General features: G+C 39.0%; 1 protein-coding gene across 1 annotated transcript; it reads right to left on the bottom strand.

Moving 5' to 3' along the window:
* Positions 1–3,451: 3,451 nt before the first annotated feature.
* On the bottom strand, positions 3,452–15,326 carry alpk3b (alpha-kinase 3b). The gene is made up of 14 exons (XM_071489991.1): positions 15,192–15,326; positions 14,702–14,923; positions 13,291–13,412; positions 12,865–12,982; positions 11,317–12,526; positions 7,840–9,892; positions 6,739–6,886; positions 6,294–6,421; positions 6,167–6,202; positions 5,801–6,075; positions 5,502–5,590; positions 5,172–5,389; positions 4,599–4,647; positions 3,452–4,477 (listed from the first exon to the last, which is right to left on the bottom strand). Exons 2-14 carry the CDS (start codon positions 14,824–14,826, stop codon positions 4,162–4,164), a joined length of 4,887 nt encoding a protein of 1,628 aa, XP_071346092.1. The 5' UTR covers positions 14,827–14,923; positions 15,192–15,326; the 3' UTR covers positions 3,452–4,161.
* Between the last annotated feature and the right edge of the window lie 261 nt (positions 15,327–15,587).

Here is a 15,587-nt window from a genome sequence, read left to right as displayed (position 1 = left end):
CCCCAATTTATCAGAATATTGTTTTGAGGATTCATCTGGTATCCTCACCTCCTTTTCCTCCCCTTCATCGTGTGCATATGCATGTAGTATTTAGACAACACTGATTTTATTCAGATCTAGCCTTTAAATTCTGCCATGAGAGGAAATTATGTGTGATATGCATCTGAATGTCATTATTTAACAGTCAGCAAAAGCTTGCTGTGATATGGTAGATTAACTCAGCGCTGACAGTCAACTTAGCCATTGCACGAAGACCAGTGGCAGCCTTCGACTTTTGGTGGACTGGAGATAAAACTTTTTTCAAATGCCAACTAGTCTGTGACATTTAGGGACGTGTGATCCTTCTCATATAATCTACCTAAATGGTCACAACCACCCTGGCCCGCCAGTGGTAATTGAGGTCAGTCAGGCACAACAGTGTGAGGTCAGAATCACAGGCAGCTTTGTGAGAGGGTGGTCCTTGGATACCACACTTGCCAGTCACTGTTTCTGTTTTCCCTCTTTTATCCATTTGATTTAATGAGATCTTTCTGACAGTGCCACTGATGTTGTACAAATAATGCCTGGTTGAATGTAAAATATATCCTTGTATATCCTGGCATTTACAGCTTTCGTAGACCCATTTTCTCCTTTCTGTTGCTGTTGCTGCTGTTATCTCTGAAAACTATCAAAATGAAATGCAAATAAGATCTTTTGTGTGGAGAATTTTTTACATGTTGCTACACAATGAACCTGAATGTGAAAATGAATGCTGCAAATGTGTTTAATGTGCTAAAGAGCCAGGCCCTGAGTGCTAGAGCTTCACATTAACGCAACGGTATGTCATATTAAATGAATTGGCAATTACTTTGGACTAAATGTACGTGCAAAATTTATTCAGTTGGAGACTAACAATTTTCTCATTTGGTGTAACTTATCATGGGTATTAATGCTGCGATTACTCTGAGTGATCCAGTGCTCTTTATAGCAGAGCTATTCAGGGCAGCATGAGGAGCTGTGCCAGTGCATCTTTACTCTGTAATTTCCCTGCTTCACTCATAATTTTTTCTCTCTTACAGGAAACAGTTGGATTAAGGTACGTCTCAGTGTCTGATGTCATTCCTCTCAGACAAATTAAACACAACAAATTTTTAAATACACGATGATAATGACACTGCGAGATAAGAATAAGTGATATCTATAGATTTTCCATATTTTTGTCAGTTAGTGACAGTGCAGTGGATATCCCCTTACATAAACTATTCGTACTCAAATTTGGCATAAAAACCAGGCTTCTATTGTGTTTGTTTATCATTGCCACTTTGAAAACTGCTCATCTTATTCAGCATAAAAGCTGTAATAGCAATAGTATTTAGCATGAACAGATATGACACAGACACTGAGAAATGCTTTTGACATCTTAGCCATTTTCCAAGGTAAATTACACATTCTTTTCATGATCTCCACACAGAGTTTGAATGTCAAATAAAAACTTAAAATCAAGAGAACAGACTTTTCCTCTTGCTTTCTTGCTTGCTTTTCATCAATGGTCTGCTGATTGAACAAACAGTAGGTGGCAGGAGTGTCTTGTTTCATAATCGGCCCATTCTTCTCCATGTTGTTACGACATTCAGTCACACTACATCCTGTCTGTTACCTCTGCGAGTCATCATCTAGGATGTCTCACGTGTGGCATGGAATAGACTGGGTTCAGTATCAGTGGACACATGGTGGGAATTAATAATATTATATTATGATATTAATAATACTAATATGTAATTTTACAATGATATGTAAGTTTTTTTTACTTTTTAATGAAAGAAGATTTTTCCCTATTGCCACCACAGTAGATATATATGGATTATTAAAAGCATACAGTGTCAGCATCAGCTATCTCACACTAAAATCTGTGATCTCTTCTCTCTGTTGACACCATCTGACCCTCTGATGTTGATGAACAGCATCAGAAGAGACACTAAGTGAACTTTGTGGTTCAGTGTGCATTTAGCTTCCCGGTGCTGTTCACACTTGTGCGTGAGGCCACCGCTTACATAAGCGATGACTCACTAATCACTGGGAATCACAAACGATTATCATGATGAAGTTAGCCTTTCACCCCGCAAACACACACTGGTTGCGAGCAACACTTCATTCTCTAATAACCGTGAAGAAATGTGATTTGCCCCTAAGTGGAAGTGTTGTTAAACATGCACGTCTTTTTTTATTTATTTTTTTGCTCTGGCTACAATGTCTTTTCTCAAGTTCAACATTCACAACATGTTTCAGCATAAAGTGATTAATTCTGTTGTGTATTTACTACAAATGTTTATGTTGGTCTGACTCAAAATTATATGAAAACAAATGATTCTGGATCTGTGAATGAATATGGGATGTAAGTTTTAGCCGTGCTAGAGATCAGTCTGTTGTTCGGTCCACCTCTTTGGTCCGGACTCAAATATCTCATCAGCTACTAGATGGCTTGCTTTAAATTTAGTATAGACATTCAGACATTCAGACAATGGATCCCACTGCCATTCATGATGGCCTGACTTTAAATGTAGTGCCGCCATGAGGTTGATATTTGAAGGTTTTTGAAGAAATGTCTCATTGACTATTGAATTGCCATGAAATTTCATTGCCATCTTTTCATGATGAAGTACAATAACTTCTGTGATCAATTGACTTTCTCTCTAGTCAAATTTCCATTCATCCGATGTTCCATTTTATTGATAAATACCTACAAAAGTAATTTCCATAAACTTCATTTGTACATTGTGTTTAGAAAATGAGACCTTCTGAAACTTATTTAAACCTAAATTACCTGCTGAACATTAGCATTTTAGCTTGAAGCACCTTGCTTGTCATACCTAGATACCACAGTCTCACAGAGCTGCTTGCATAACCTCAGACTCTTGACACTTACTGATGTTTGTATTTTTGTCTTTTGTCTTGCCAACAAGTCGAGGTCTGTCATTTCTCAGATGATCTTGTCTTGTTCTACGATAGCTGTGTTGTATATTCATGTTCCATTTTAATGGATGACTTCTTTGATGCTAATGGATAGATACATTTAATGATACCATGCAGTAGATCAGCTTTCCAGCTCTTGTGAAGTTCTGATGTAGCTGGAGAAGATAAAACTAAAAATTAAGTGTTGCTGTACAAGAATTGACTAAATTAGTCTGCCCAAATACCCCTTTTCATTGAAACACATGCTGTATGTAATGGGTGCATGTCCATATAATGAAAGAAAGTCTTCTCAGATAATAAGAGTCAGTGAGATAACACCGGGGTTCTCATCTTTGTAGACGGTTTATATGATAATGAGTGAATGCTGATGTCGATAGACTGAGAGGGATTGCTTTCATTACTCAGCCCACTCCACAGCAGGCCTATATTAATTTCGTCTTACATAATCAACACTTTGAATTTAAAAAGTCCATGTCATGCAATTTCACAGCTTCTCCAGACGTACAAGACGTAAATATATCTTTTATTTTACAGCCAGTTACATTCAAAGGTGCAATTTCTAAAAATGCAGTGCAATGTAGAATAGCCAGTAAACATGACAGGTTACATTATAAAAGCACAGCACCATTAGCCACTGTACAACAGTGCCATGTGAAGATTGATACATGAGAAAATGGTTGTTTGCTCTCAGCCTTTAGAAAGTGCTGTAGGACCATGAGGTGTACTGTATTTTTTTTTTCTTCTTTTGAATTGACACAGGTGACTTCAAAAGAATAACATTTGTGCTCTTACATTGAAAATTACACATACAGTAGACAACATATAATGCCACTTCAGTCAAAAATGTTTTAGTACAAATACTCTGACCTGAGATTGGCATCCACAATCGATGTCCAATGGTACATTGATTGACAGAATACAAACCCAGGAAAGCCACTACCTCTTTTTACACAATAGCTTTAGCCCTAGGATTTGAACATAAATGCAAGATACAATAAAGATTCACCGCAACATGTGAGTCCACAGTCCACAATAAGTGATCATGGCAAGGAATGGTGGCTGTTAAAATTAAATGAAGTCATCGTATTTATTAATCTCCATCTCTGGTGTCTGAAGGGTTTTATACTTCTGAAGTGTCATCAGCTGTTGATCTTCCCTCCAGGTCTTCCTGGGCTTTCTGTGCATCTCTGTGATCTCTAAGAGATATTCATCCTATGCCATCTTATCAACTTTGGGAGCATCAGCAGTTTTTTGTTTAGTGGGGGTCTTTCTGCCTTCTTGCTCAGCCTTTCTTGGCAATCTGGGGCTGCCAGCAGCTTTGCGGCCAGTCTGAGGGCTGGAAGAACCAGCTGCCATCTTGCGCTGAAGTAATGGGCTCCTTGAGCCCTTAGGCTTCGCTGGCGTTAATAAAGTGTCCATGACCTTTAGTGACCTCAGGCCAAGCAGACCACAGAAGTAGTTACACTGGTGCTGGGAGACAAACTGCTCAAACACTTTGGGATTCCCTTCAACAGATAGACCTTGATGCCTGCAGCAGCACACACAAATAAACCAAATGCGACAGTCGTAATCAATAAAAATGTAAATTACCTGCAAATGAGGTTTTCACAGTATCATTTGCAAAAACAACATAATACAAGTATACTGACCCCGTAGATTTGACTGAAATCCCAACATTGGTGATCTTGGTGTCCACACCTGCAAAATAAAACCATGCAATTACTTCATTTTTTTTGCTGTCCAAGTAATTTATTCAGATGTGGCAGGCATGCAGTGTGATTTTCCACCACATTAAGTTTAAAACTGCAACACAACACACTTAAAATTTGATCAGCATAAAATGGTGCATGATGGGCCTGAAAGAATCATGCCTCCTTTTAACCTATGATAAGAGCTGAGAAAGTAAAACTTGAAGTAGCTCATCTCATAATTCTTGCCCTGACACTCTTCCTTATTGCATGCATTATTATACATTATGATTTATGGTTATGAGGTGGTAAGGTATGTAATTTTGAGGTTTGCATGCTCACTGCCTCTTCAATACGCTATTGATTTTCATTAAAACTTGTTGAATGTGAATTTTGTTGTAATGTGAAATGAACCACACTCGTTTCAAGGTGTCCTCTGTCCCACTGCATCATCATATTCTTAATTACTTTAGCCATAAATCTGGGGAGAAAGAAGAGATCACATTCCTCTGCTGAATTCAGGTGTCAGCCTACCTTCAAGCCGAGTGAGTAGCAGATTGCCATTGGTCCACTGAAAGATCCAGTGCTGCAGGGCACAGCATTTCTGCTCAACCACAGAGCCAGTCCTCATGTCTATTCTGCCTGTAGGATCCAGGACAGAGTATTTCTGATAGACACCTGCCAGATCAGCCTCCACTGTGGCATAGGGGACAGTGTTAGCTGGTCGGTACATCAAGTAGACTGGAACCACCCTGTGTAACAAAGATTGATCATGATGTACCTGACTTTTAGAAAGTCCCTCATGGTCCATGTGATGTAAAGAATAACCAGGATGTGTAATAAGAGTAAACTGATTGTACTCACTCAAGAGAGGGGCCAAAGTTTTCAATCACTCTTGCCTCTGCAGTGAAGATTTTGCAGTATTCACGAGCCAAGTTCTGAATTTTACACTCCTGTAAGCAGAACATTGGAGGACAGCCAGTAAAGATAAGCTCAACCTACACAAAAATATGTTAAATCTTTATTTGATGAGAGCCACAGTAATCCTATGTGGGTGGCTGAGTTGAAACCTGACTGATTCAGTAATTGTTAGTTTACTGGTTAACATATTTAAATTTAGGAAGATGTGCGTATATTAGAAAAATCAAACCTTTCCTACACACCTGCTTGACAATGTCTAGGTTTCTTTCCATAAGGCAGCTTTCTTCTTTGCCTCCATAGGCGATAGGGTTGCGTACTTTAATGATACATGTGTTTCCAGACTCAAACACAGGCTCCAGACCATAGATGACTTTTGCCCTCCAGACTTTATGAGAACAGCCATCACCTATGTGAGACTCCTGCATCATTACACGGCCAAATAATTTGTTAGCCCAGATGCCAGAGTCAGCCACACCCTTGCTGAATATCAGGGGTGTCATTTCAATTTCCTCTCCAACTGCAAAACAAGAACATGCAAAAGAGTATAAGGATACCAGGAAGATAAGTATGCCAGGCTGGTACCAAAAGAAAAGAAAATCTTATCTTACCACCAAGATCCTCACGTAAGGACATTCCTGCTAAGACTGTGAGAGGGAAAACGGAGTGAGACATTCTATAGCCACGTAAACCAAAGAAAAAATGTTTCTGCCAAATGTAAGGTAGAAGAGCACATACTATCTGCACTAAGTAGTGTGTCTGTTGAGTCTGTCCCATATTCATTTGTGATTGAGCATCTGTAAACACCAGAGTCTCTGCATGATGCTTGAACAATGGCAAGATTGACCTGAGTTTCATCCCCTGCACTGGGAGAGAAACAAATAACAAATCATACAGAATGTTTAAGGAACATTATCTATTTATTTATTTGTAGTGTAAGTGTGTTAAAACTAAAAAGTGTTCATTAAAGCCTAACTGGAAATTATAATATGTTATATGATAACAATAATATACAATATGACAGTAAGTAAGTAATGTCAAAGCTATTTTTATATGTAAACCTTTTGTTAAAAAAAACACAAAAACAAAAGACAACAATATTTCATAAGAAGTAATATATTCTAAGAATCTTTCCAAATATTCAGTTTATTGTGCTACTCCTTGTATATTTTAGAGTACTCACTTTCTTTTGATCTGAGCAATCTCTTCTTCATTTTTGTACCATTTGATTGTAGAGTCACTTAGAATATTGAAGAACTGGCACCACAGTTTCAAGTGTCCCGAGGCGTCTGCAAAGGTTTCACCTCTCATCTTGCGAATAACTTGAGGAGCTGGAGGGAGAAACACCCAGCACAGAGAAAATGGCAAATTACGTTTTAGGTATCAAGCAACCTTGATGTGTCCAGTCAGATATTTATTTGCTATATACTGTTTAAACTACATAGCAAAGGCTGCTTGGCTAGATGATGAAGCCTATATACAGCAAACATATAGCTGTTAGTAATTGTGTATTGGGAGTGAATAAATGAAGCTATTTAAAATTTTCTAGTTCACTAGCACCTTGTGATGAGTGAAAAGTAACTCTTCTTTTTACTGAAAATCCACTGTTTTTTTTTTTGTTTTTGTTTTTTTAGCATATACAGTATGCTGACTTCAGTTTCATTTGAGTACAGATTAAATGAGTCTGCAAGAATCTGTCTGATTGCTGCACAAGCTGGACAGTTAAACATAAAGTATAAAAGTTCTGCACATCCTGGTTCCTTCCCCCAGTGTACAACTGACAACTGTATATTTTTAGCCAAATGGAGAAGAGCTAGGCCGATAAATCAGCCAAGTCCATATATCAGTGTGTATCAGTAAATAAAATACGTCAGCTAACTAACAAGAAATTACTTCAGAGAAATGCCAAACCAGGAGGTTGAGGTAATTTAAAAATTATATATATATGTATATTTTTTATGTTATATGTTTATGTAAAAAAAACATAAAAAGGCAAAAACATATTGTGTCTGTCTTTCTCTACAGAACCATTTCTACTTTTCTTTATTTCTGAATATACTCTAAGTACATTGTGAATCATGTCTATCAGGCAACTGATAACATGTATTGTTGTCTGTCACAGCAATACATGTACTGTCTTTACTACCACTGCTTCTACCACTGGGGGGTGCCAAAGTAATACAAAATGTCCATACACAACTCATGGTAAAAATCTATATTAAAACAGCAAGTATTCCAGCAACATCCTCACTAAAAAGTTTTATTCATATTTGAAACTTCTTACCTTTGAATGGGTCATGCTTATCCTTCTCTGTAGGCTTCTCCTCAGTTTTCAGGGTGCTGATCTCATCAGTGGGCTGCTGGCTTGGTGTTTGAGTCTCCAGTGCTGTCTTTCTCCTGCTCAATAGTGGAGAACGCCTTTCTACAGGAGAGGTTTGGTCACCAGCTGGCTGAAGTAGATGTGATCGTCGAGACAGGCTTGGGGACACAGAGGGGGTCGAGGGACTTGTGGAAAGCTTGCTGCTAAAAACCTCCTTTTTCTGAGCTTGGTTATCAACAGGTGAGTTGGCCTCTGTGGCCTCTTTGGGTTTGGCCTTGGGTATAAGGATTTTGCGGCGGGCTCCAGAGGCCAGCTCTTGTGGAGTAGCAGAAGGAATAGGTGAAACACAATTTCTTTTCTTTAATAACGGACTAGCATCAAGAGTTGGATTGGTTAAGGTGTCACTCCTTGAAAATTCCTCAACCATAGAGCTGTCCTGCTGAAGAAGATGAAGATTACGGTCTTGTGTATCTGTGCTAAATACATTTTGAGTGGGAAACTTTTGGACGCTCTGCAAAGAACTTGTGTATGTATTTAGTTCTTCCATTTTGCATCGATCTAGAGGTGTTGTTGAATTCATTTCGGTAATCCCCCTTTCAGTTTTGCTGTTGAGTTTAATTTCTGGAGTAAATTTTTGAATTGATTCCATGTCTTTACCATGAACAGGTTCATCTTGAGTATCCCCCAAAATAGTTATATTTGACTCCTGACTACTGGCCATTATAGGAGTCCCGGATCCTCGACTGACAGTTCCAGATAGGTTTGAAATTGATGTCACTTCATCCTTAGAAGGTGAAGGAAGAAATTTCTGTTTGACATTTTCACTCTCAGCGAGTGAAACCACTGGGCAATGAGGAGGACCCAGACTTGATGTCCCAGTTTCCTGGCCAACATCAGTAACACCCTTGTTATATTTTTTGGCATTGCCATGATGTCCCGTGGTCTCTATGACAAGAGGTTTTTGTAAAGCCTGAGAAGGGGGTGAAGTTGCACTTTGAGTTTGAATTTGTACCTGCTCAGTTTTATTTATTTGATGATACAGCTCCATAAGTGTTGCCTTTATGTTTGTGGCAGGAATTTCGTCAATAGTTGTCTCAGTTTTCTTGCCAGGCATCGAAGTCTTGGTTTCCAGTGTATAATTTCTGTCATCTCTTAATTCCTGACATGTCTCTGTAGCAGTTGTTGTAGGTTCTTCTATAAAGTCAGCATGAACTGGTATGGTGGGCACTGAATTTGCTAGTGTGAGGTCAAGAGCCTTTATTTGTGATCTCAGAAGTTCAGCAATAGATATGACTTTTGATACAGGTTTTGGAATTTCATTGAAGGCTATAGTTTGCTCCAGTGTGTTTATATTTTCTGGATTATTTGTTAATGGTGGTATAGCAGTCTCAAATTCATCTGGCTTTAGATCATGTGATTCTGAACGACTTTCCTCTGCCATGTTTGATATTGGTTCATTCTTTCGTGAAATGACAACATCAGCATCTTCATCCACTACATCTCTGGTCTTTTCTGTTTTAGCTTGCTCAACCATATGTAGAGCAGCAGTTTCAGTCTCCATCTCAGCTATCTTCTCATTTTGGGCCACACTCTCAGGCTCCACCGATAAGTTATGTACCTTGTTACCCTCTACCTCCTCATCAACTTGTATTTCTGTCCCTTCAACAGTTTTTATAGCTGTATCAACTTGGCTTTGCAGGGCGGTGGGAGAAACGTTACACCCTCGGGTGTTCTCACCAGCAGCAGGGCATTCGAAGGGTGACTTCTGTAGGTCTGTAAAAAGGACCATAGGGCTTTCATTTGATCCCCTGGAATGATCCCATGTGCCCTGTGTCATTTTGTCAATGGCTGCTTGAAGACCACAGTGTAAAGACGGGGTCTGGATGTCATCTGTTGTGGTCTCATTTTCTGATGGAGTCTTTTGTGGCGGTTGCGCGTTCATCGTACACTGGCTGCGTGGCAGCTCAAGGTTGACAGGTGCATCATTCCTGTTCATCTTTGTATGGGCCTGTGTAACCTTGGGACATAACACAAGCAGAGGTTTCCATGCTGTAAACGCTGTCCCTTATCCCTGGCTATGCAGGACATGGATTAAACACATGTAATTTTAAAAACAGCAACAACGTAACCAGCGACAAACAGAGTAAGGAATGGGAAGACTTTAGAGCAAAAGGAAATTTATGATTCAGAGAAGAGATAAAGTTTGTGATGGTAACAAGTGGCCTTCTCTTAACCTGCACTCTTGGTAATGTTGGACAAATTCAAATGAAAAAAGTTCAAAAGTTTAAACACCTGCTGTATTAGTATTTGCATTCTTGTAGGTATATTAAAGAGAAATCTAATCTAAATGTAGCACATTAACTAAAACTTGTATGAGACTCCAACTTCAACTTGATTGTGCCTCAAAAGGCATCCATAGAACTGACATTAAAATATTTTAAAATCATATTGGCTAGTATACAGTTAAAACACATAAATGTGCATATCTGCTTGTTTCCCCTCCTTTCCCTCTAAGTCTGACGTGGTGAGGCCTGTTCAGGAGGAAGGTTGCTATTTTGCATTGAAGTGTGGCCAGAAAGGAATGTGAGTAATTTTAAGAGGTGCTTCAGCCATGCAGTGCTTTGTCTCAGGTCTCAGTGTTGTCAGTATCCAGCCACGCAGCTGAGGTCAGGGTGATTGCATAAGCAGTGTGCAATAAAGATTCACAATCCAATAGCAGCAAAATGTTCAAATTCTGATTGCAGATATTGTCAAATGACTATCTATGAGAATCTTGGATCATACAAGTCTGTCAGTCAGGTCTCCATCACAGCACCATCCATTTCACTTTTAAAGGAATTGCTTGGGAAATACACATATTCGCTTTTGGTGGAGGGGACTTTTGAGTTAGATGGGAAGATCAATATGACTTTATTATCTGTCCATTAAATATATTGTAATGTTACAGCCAGCAGTAGAAACAGGGGAAACACCCAGCCTGGCTTTGTCCAAAGCTAACAAAATCCACCTACCAGCACCTCTAAAGCTCATTGTTTAACACTGTCTATCTTGTTTGTCTGACAAAACAAAGTATAAAACCAACTAAATTATCTTTTAACAGAGCCAGGCTAGCTGTTTTCCTGTGTTTCCAGTCTTTGTGCTAAGCTAAGATAATCACCTGCTGTTTAATCCATGTACTATTATAGCAGAGTGACAAATTATTAAGTTTCTATCTTAAGAAATGCTGCACTGGCCTTCTCTCAGACCCTTGAACTTACAATATCAAATGCATTGCATCAGTATACCTATTACAACTGTCAACGTGTGCGTCATTTCATTTTTGTCACACAGGGAGGCATACTTATAAATATCTATAAATAGCTCCAGGATGCTTGTGTTACTGATGAGGCCTGTGTTGGCAGCACAAAGCACTCATGAGCTCATGCGAAAAGGCTCACTCACCTCTCTCAGCTGGGCTGACTGAAGCTCAGACACATTTTTTTGGCAGGGGCTTGTTTCCTTGTCAGACAGCTGATCTCCAGCCTGTTCACATGGATGCTGAGGCAAAGTACTCCTGCTTTCACACAATGTGTCCACTGACGTCAGGTCTTTGTGTGCTAAAGATCCACCAGTGGAAGTATCTGATTTCTCATCAGTATCCATGGCTGTAGTGTCTTCTGTTTTAATAATGTCCTCCTTTAATATGCTTAGGAGTGTTGATGCAACACTTGACTGTAGCTCTGTTGAGGTAATGTTGAGGCTGAGGTAAGGGCTTTGTTTCTGCATTTCCAAATTTTCTTCTGTGCCTTTGTGTCCAGCCTCCTTCTCATACTTTGCAGCTTGTCTACCTCTGGGTCCTGACACAGTATGACTTGTAGATGGAGTAGGGGACACTGAAGCAGTGCTCTGTGGAGGCACAACACTTACATTTTTATCTTTTGAAGGCCTTTCAACAAATACTACTTCCTCTGTTGCTGATTTCTGACATTGTGAGTCTGAGTCCATAATCGATGAACTGACAAGCTTCTCTACTTCCATAACCTCTTCTGAATTCCCCTCAGACTGTACTGTATCTACGCAGGCCAGAGCTACAGAGGTTGAGGTCTCGTCTTTTGCCCTTCTTTCGTCAGAGAACCTCTCTCCCAGTGTATCTGCTTTTGCAACTTTTGCACTGGTGGAAATTTTAATCTTCTTTTTGACAAAGGGAGTTTTGGGTTGGTGCGCAGTGAAAATCTTCTGGGCACTGTCATATATGTATGTCCCACCACTGTTTCCATTTTCATTTATAACTTGTCCATTAGTGACTGGCTTTTCCTCAGCTTCCTCCACGGTGGCCTTCTGCAACCTGTTCTCAGTCTCTACACCCACAACCTGATGGCTCTCGTCATTGCCCTCATCCTCTGTGGAGCTTGGCGTGCTAAGAAAGGCTTCCATTGTGGAGCGCCGTTTCCTCTGTGTACGGTCTGGACTGATGGTTCGTAGTGGCTCTTGGTTTTCTTTACCTTCCGCTTCCCTGCGCTTGTGCTCAGCTTTTTGTTTGAGCTTTGCAAAGTAGCGCTGGTGGATCTTGAACTCGTTCATTTCGCCAACCTCCAGAACCCCAGAGCAGGACACAATACCTTTACTGTTGGTGGCTGAGGCCTGGTATATAGCTGCATCCTCTACAGTGCAACTGCAAAGACAAGTCATATTAAGTTACCTTAATTAAAACTACATAAAGGAAACAAATTATGGATAGAACAAAATTAAACATTGCTAACTAGGAAACCCTGTTCAAGGGAAAAGCTCTTTATTAATAGGTTTACTTCATTTGAGCAAGAATGTCAAGACTTTGGATTACTTCTTAGCAGAAAGATTAAAATAATACTCTATGGTTTTGTTGCCTCCATCAGATTGCCCCTTGCTGTGTATTGATTTAAATTTCTTTATATAAAAGTTATACAGAATAAAACAATGTGGATCTCTGTAGTATCTTCGTGATGTCTTATTGTTGTTTTGAAACATACATACTTGTAAATGTGCAGGGAATGATTTTGTCCATTGCGGAATATTTCATATTTAGGCAGTCCACAGTATCTGTCTAACTGCATATCATCCTTATACCAAATAACTTGAGGGGCAGGGTATCCTGAAAAAAAAAACACAAAGAAAAGATTTCAGGAAAAAAAAGGAATTAGTTTGGGTTACAAATGCTTCAAAGCAGGGCCCTATTGGCTATCTGAATAATTTTCAGCTGCTCAATATGTGTGGAACCAGGTGTGGTCCACTTCCGTTTAATTCTAAAAACCTGCTACTTAGCCACATTTTTTAAATTAAATACAGCATATTAATGTATGGTGTTGCAGTATATTTTCACTAGGTCATGCAAATTTGGACTAACACCTTGCAAAGTGTCGCTAAACCTGTTCGCCTGAAGATGCTTGAAGCAGTGTTTACCTGTAACCACGCATGAGAACTTCACATTGCAATTCTCCGACACAGCTTTTGACTTGAGGGTTGTTTTAAAGGAGGGCTGCATTTCCTCAGTTAGCTGTGCTATCACACTGCAGATTGTGCTCCTGAAGAAAAGGGAGACATGATCATGATTTCTTTAAACATGTGCTGGTGTGGTCATCAAAAGTAAAAAAAAAAAAAAAACAAACAAAAAAAACAACTAATGTTTGAATCAATGCCTTTATTTCTTCTATATATTTTTTGTTTGTTTTTTCACAAAGACTAAACAAACAAGCAAAAATCTGCAGTCCATTATGACTAGTTGCTTGGCACTTCCTGTGAGAGGTCTCATCAGTCCATATGAAATTAATTACGGAAATGAAAGTTCACTATAAATATAATGGTTCAAGTATATATCTTAATATCATAATATGAACTGATGTGGGCTTGCATGCATATCACAAGCATCATCGTAGTGCTTGCATTACGTGCAGTTGATCCATGTCTGGTGTTGACATCCATTTCAGTGTTTGGTCAGTGCACAGTTACACTTCACTGCATGTTACTAATGATTAAGCAAACAAAACAAGACTCTAATGCTAAAGACAGGCACATTTCTAAATAACATGCATGTTATGTATGGATTATAGTATGTGCACTTCATGCTGCTGCTGTTCGTGCTCTTGGAATTCAGAGCTGACCTACAGCATATACAACAAAAATACTTTCAATAATTAGCTTAAAAGTCATTTAAAAAGTTTTGCAATGTTGTCCAAGTGTTTGGTTTTCTGTTGATAAACTGGCACATACAGGATGTATTCCTATTCATATCAGTTGCTACAAAAGGATCTCCAGATATGATTTTTTTAGTGATAGGGCACTGAACATCTTGAGATTAAAGCACTTGAGTAATTTTCCTAATAAAAGAAAACAAGTGTAACAAGGAATTAAAAATCTAGTTTCTTTTAAATTCTTAAGTAAACATTCATAGAAAACTGACTGGTTGGGTTCAGATAGTTGCCCTGCAGTATTGCCTTGAAAATAACAACTATACATATTGTCTGAAAAGAATCTCTCTATTCTTATTGCTTGATGTATCATGAAAGAGGTAGACGTGAAGGTCATCACCGCTTGTTCCATGAACAAATCTTTCCATGCAGAAGCTGTTGTTAGTGTATTGCTTGATGTGAAATGGGGCCCCTGGTACATTACTGAGATGCTGCTCTTAATCAGCAGTTTATTTAAACTCCGGTGACCATGGCAACAAACAAAGAAATAACATGCCACACACTTTCATCCATGGTTAGGAAAGTCTTGAAGTGTTATAGAAGTGTATTGCAGTGCACACACAGGACGACATCCTCCCCACAGAGGTGTTTAACAGGCAGTTAGTGTGTTGGCCATGACTCAGTACCTGTTTTCTGGCCTCACGTTAGAGAGGTAGCTGCAGCCACCAGGCCGGCTACTGCCTCCATTATTATCCCCATTGGACCTTCCATTCCAAGAAGTGGAGCGTGTTGTCATCCTCCGGGAACCCATTTCCCTCAGATATAGAGACACTCAAGAAAAAACGTTCTCCAGGGAAAAAAAACAAAAAACAAACAAACAAAAAAAAAAACGGAGAGCTTAAGATGAGCTAAAAGACAACAAAAACAAAAACAAAAGAGTGAACCCATGAACAGTGACAACTTAATAAGAGACGGAAAAACAGAAAGTTAAACCACATAAACTTGTGTCACGTTTCAACATGGGGAAACACTTAAAATGATAATGATTTTCTATAGTTTGGCATGAAATACAAAGAAAAAAAAGAAATGTTTTTAAAAAAATAGATCTCTTTAACATGCTGCCCTATACATAAGTTAGATAAACAACATTCGGTCTGCTTTAAACAGTTTACTCACCATTCGCAAGTTTCTTTCCCTCCTTTGACAGATACCCCACAGCACTGACTCAAGGCACTGCAATTTCCAATCAAACATGAGCATGCGTAAGCTGCTGGACTATTTATAGTTGGCCTGCAAATAGGCACAAGAGCACATCACACTTTCCAAAACTTGCCTTCAGACCATCATATTAAAAAAATCAAAGAGCAGCAAAAACTGAAAAGTCTTGTTGTAAAAGTTCTGTGAGGAATAAAAAACCTTTTTGTAAAAGAAAGTTCCACAATAATTCCAAGATAAATACAAGGTCATCCCAGATTTGGAAGCTCCCTGAACAGGAGGAGAGGATTTAAAATACAGGGTGAAAGTTTTTTTTCTATTCTGTTACCAATAGTCAACATGAGCTCAGAGAAAAGG

Source organism: Trachinotus anak, unplaced genomic scaffold, assembly GCF_046630095.1.
Source record: "Trachinotus anak isolate AG129_WGS33_773 ecotype Australia unplaced genomic scaffold, CSIRO_AGI_Tana_v1 ptg000011l, whole genome shotgun sequence".
Lineage (NCBI taxonomy): Eukaryota > Metazoa > Chordata > Actinopteri > Carangiformes > Carangidae > Trachinotus > Trachinotus anak.
The sequence above is the reverse complement of the archived record's forward strand: the minus strand, read 5'-3'. Positions and strand labels throughout refer to the sequence as shown.

What these genes read in the sequence shown, in the direction of transcription:
- alpk3b (XM_071489991.1), bottom strand. Translation starts at nt 14,826, where the DNA reads ATGGGTTCCCGGAGGATGACAACACGCTCCACTTCTTGGAATGGAAGG. An exon ending in CTTACGTGAGGATCTTGGTG is followed by an intron (nt 6,076 to 6,166) that starts GTAAGATAAGAT and finishes CTTGTTTTGCAG; the next exon opens with TTGGAGAGGAAATTGAAATG. An exon ending in AACTTTGGCCCCTCTCTTGA is followed by an intron (nt 5,390 to 5,501) that starts GTGAGTACAATC and finishes TTTGTTACACAG; the next exon opens with GGTGGTTCCAGTCTACTTGA.